The 3,959-nt window shown below is 47.0% G+C and overlaps 1 protein-coding gene across 1 annotated transcript; it reads right to left on the reverse strand.

The window, feature by feature from the left end:
* Positions 1 to 1,726: 1,726 nt before the first annotated feature.
* LOC136529566 (uncharacterized) lies at positions 1,727 to 2,978 on the reverse strand. The gene has a single exon (XM_066522641.1). It carries the CDS (start codon positions 2,616 to 2,618, stop codon positions 2,142 to 2,144), a length of 477 nt encoding a protein of 158 aa, XP_066378738.1. The 5' UTR covers positions 2,619 to 2,978; the 3' UTR covers positions 1,727 to 2,141.
* Between the last annotated feature and the right edge of the window lie 981 nt (positions 2,979 to 3,959).

Consider the following 3,959-nt stretch of genomic DNA (forward strand, 5'->3'; position numbering starts at 1 on the left):
TTGAGATTGGGCGGTAGTGCTCTTGAAAATCGTGACGTTTTCCCATGAGAAAATTGTTATTATTGTATCGTGATAAAGGTTAGATATGGGGCGCAACTTGGATCGTTGCCGAAATAATTTAATACTTGCTACTTCTGTTCCAAATTATAAGTCGTTTTAACTTTTTTGATACATCTATTTTACTATACATCTAAATATAATAATATATCTAAATATATAGTAAAATAGATGAACTAAAAAAGTCAAAGCGCGACTTATAATTTGAAACGGAGTGAGTAAATGGTTAATTTGCTTTGGTAGTGTGTGTGTAAATGAAAAGGGTACGCATGTTAATTTCACTTTGTGCCAACTCGATCGATCTCATGTCCATCCAAATGTTTCCATCATTTATACTTTGCAGAGTACGGTGATATAAATATATATTACAGGTTCATCTATCTATGTTAGTAATGCCTTTATAAAAAATATATATATGTAGTATCAAGACCTAGGAACTAATTAAATTAACATCATTAGATCAATTATGAGTTAAATTTTCACAATACTAATTTTCATCTTTAGATGTTAATTTTTTTCTACATATTTAATCAAATTTAATGTAGTTTCACTTAGGACAATCCTATAACTAGCTATATTGGAGGACAAAAAACAGTATGGTATATCTGGTTGAATTTAAAACCTAAACACCTTTTTAAGACATAACTTATTTCCCAGAAGAACAACACTTGTTAAAGGGAGTAGTTCTTTCTTCGTTTTGGTTGAAGTAAAATTCACCAAATGGAAAGTAATCCAATTTGATTTGTGTCCTGAACTTTTTGTATGTATACGCAAGTGTTTAAAACCGGAGGGAGTGATCAGAAAACCTCATGAGTGACAAGCCACCATGTTTATTATTCCAGGCTTGATTATAAGTAAGAAATGCAAGGATTGCAAGCTCGACTTTAAAGAGGCTTATAAAATAAGCATGGTATCCCATTTAAATTGCACGTATACTCCTTTCAAAAAAACAATTTATAAGGAAACAAATTGCTACTGATATCCTATAAAAAGGCAAAATATTGATTTTCTCAGAATTCTCTAGCCAGATTCTCCAGATAGGGCCAGCAGCTTTTCCAGGATCAGGCAGAGGCAGCAGCAGGTCTAATCTACACACTTTCACAGTTACTTGATTGATCCTTGCTGCGTTCTTTCTCCATTCATCCATTGTGGCAGAGGAAACTTTAATTATTCAGGAAATTGTACGTGAACAGTGTGACAAATGGGCGAATCATTAAAAACCCTCGACCTCAATGGAGCGGCCTGTGCCTGTGCCTGCAACTGCAAGCCTGCTCAGATCTGAGTAGTGCCGTGCCTCCTGCTCAACTGCCTTTTTCTCCAGATCTGCTGTGCCCTCTGAATTTGTTCAGCTCTTGCATGCATGCACATGCATGGATATGGATGCACCCATCTCTGGTTAGGTTTGGTACCATCCGAAAGGACTGCAGCAAGCGGACACGATTTGGAAGCTCTCGTCGTCAGGAGTCAGCAGGACCCTCTTCGATCAGTTTTTCTTCCCCCTTCTGAAAGCAGAGGGGAAAAAAGGGACAGAGATTTATGCGAAGCACGCTTAATTAACGCCAGCTCCAAGATTCAGTTACCAGAAATTAACTGGAATCTGCAAAGGAATTATAAAACAGAAAACGTCCGTTTGGCAACGGCAGACGGCCAGAGCAATAATATCCATTTGCACTTGCAGGCAGCGAATTTGATGCAGTGAATTCCCTGGAATTATGGCCTTTATACCCTCGACGCGCAAAGACAAGCATGCGCAGCCAACAATGTGGTATTTACAATTCGATTATTCAGAATTTCAGATTCAGACTCGATTCATCTGAGAAGCGCACTCACTGCACACACACTCACTCGGTAACCTCTGCTGAAATGTTGGCGCGTGGCGATTGTACTGGACGGCCGGCCGGCCTTCGTGTCTTCTGTCCTGTCAGGAAGCTTGAATTTGTCCTCGATCGATCGCACTCGCAGCGAATTACCAATGGCGCGCCGCCGCATGGATCAGTACTGGCGGATGATGAAGAAGAAAGGCATGGCGCGTATCCTGTTGTGTCTGATGACTCCGACGAGCCGGCGGCGTGGCTTCATCAGCATCAACCCAAGACGTGCAGGCGGATCTTCTTGGCGGCCCTGGGAGGCGGCAGCGACCTGTCCGCGGGGCCGCGCGGCACGAACACGGTGGAGAGGTCGTGCGGCACGGGGAAGAAGGCGCGCTGCAGGCCCGGGCGGGCGCAGCAGCGCTTCCTCTTGTTGTCGGAAGGCGGCGGCGCGGGCCTCGCCGGCTTTCGTGGCGCCGGAGGGCACACCGTGGCTGGCCGTAGCAGGCACGGCGACGACGTCGGCGTGACGCAGGCGACGACGGCGGCGTCGATGTCCAGGCCGCCGCCGCCCAGGCCCAGGCGCGGCAGCAGGGAGCTCTTCGCCGTCGGCGTGACGCAGCCCGTGTCGGCGGCGTCCGGGCCGTCGGCGTCGTCGCCCGCCGGCCGAGCCGCCGTCGTCGTCGCGGCGCCCGCCGCGGTCTGGATCGGCCGGAGCACGGCCAATTCAGAGAGGTCGAGCTCGACGCCCATCGGATGGATAGTCTAGTAATGAGATGGAGAGGCTGCTGAGACGCCTGCTCGTAGCTAAGCTACCTAGCTACTAGCTAGCCCGCCAAGAATGAACTGGGGCGAGGTCAAGGAAGATCTGCCCGCAGGGTCGTCGTGTGAATTGTGAAGAACAGAACAGCAGCTAGCTCGCAAGCAGTGTGCTCTTTTGTAGCAGCGGTGCAAAAGAGGAGGAGAGGAGGAGGCCGGCAGGCGTGATGGCGAGGAGATGGAGGTGATGATGGTGGCAATGGGGAGAGAGACGAGCAAGCTAGCTAAAGGAGTGAGAAGGCAACAGAATTATATGCAGGCAGGTAGCTGCAAAACAAAAGGCTGCATGTTAAATAGTCATGAGAGAGAGAGAGAGAAGGAGGGAGAAGAGAGAGGCTGGGCAAGGGGTGGTGCAAATGATTGTGGGGGGAAGGAGAGAGAGAGAGAGAGGTAGCGGTGAAACTTTTATTTGGATCAAGTAGATCGCACCATCTTCCATCTCTATCACTCACTCACTGTGCACCCGAAAAAAATATGGGGTTTAATTAATATACGGATGAGATGCCATGCCATGGATCAGCGGCGCCAGAGCATGCAGAGGCAGCAACAGGTGGCAGATGGGATGCCGGCGGCCGGGGCGCCGGAGTTCAATTTTACTGCACCGCCGCCGCCGATCTGTGCCGCACTCTGCTGGTAACTGATCGAGCCACAAACAAGCCCACGAGAACGTTCCTAACTATGCCTGCGCGTATGTTACTATACTACCACTACATTCACAGTGAAGTGTGTGTGTCAATGCATGCATGCTGCTGTAGTACTTTTGCTCAGCTGTGCATAGGCAGTGCTAATCCATACTACGCCACACTGTGTATAGGGTACACTGGTCATTATCAGTGCTAGCTTCCAAGAGGTTAGATGGATCTAATCAATTCTGCCTCTCTAGCAGCTGGCTGGGTGGTGTGCATTATGTTTCTCCATCTACTAACTGCTCCTCCTTTTAATTTGGTGTGTCACTACATATTCATTAATATATAGGAGTACAGTATACTATACTAGCTAGTAATAAAGTACTCACATTATCCCTTCATTTCCTCTTGCGAGTGGTTAGTGCGCTGTTAATTCCTTGCTAATTTTGCATGTGATTTTTACTGCTCGCATGAACGGCTTTAACGCTTACCATTTCGCTACAAGAAAACTGGAAACTGACAGATAGAGAAATTAAGTACGCACGTAGCTGGAGTGGCTTATACTGATCTATTACGAGAGAAAAATACTGTTCATTCGCTAAAAAGTACCGTTGACTTAGTTCGAGCGAACAGGGAGTCCTGTAAGAAG

The sequence above is a fragment of the Miscanthus floridulus genome, chromosome 19 (genome assembly GCF_019320115.1).
Source record: "Miscanthus floridulus cultivar M001 chromosome 19, ASM1932011v1, whole genome shotgun sequence".
In the NCBI taxonomy this organism is placed as follows: domain Eukaryota; kingdom Viridiplantae; phylum Streptophyta; class Magnoliopsida; order Poales; family Poaceae; genus Miscanthus; species Miscanthus floridulus.

Bases quoted from the DNA above. Each gene is read 5' to 3' on its own strand.
- LOC136529566 (XM_066522641.1), bottom strand. From the start codon at position 2,618: ATGGGCGTCGAGCTCGACCTCTCTGAATTGGCCGTGCTCCGGCCGATC.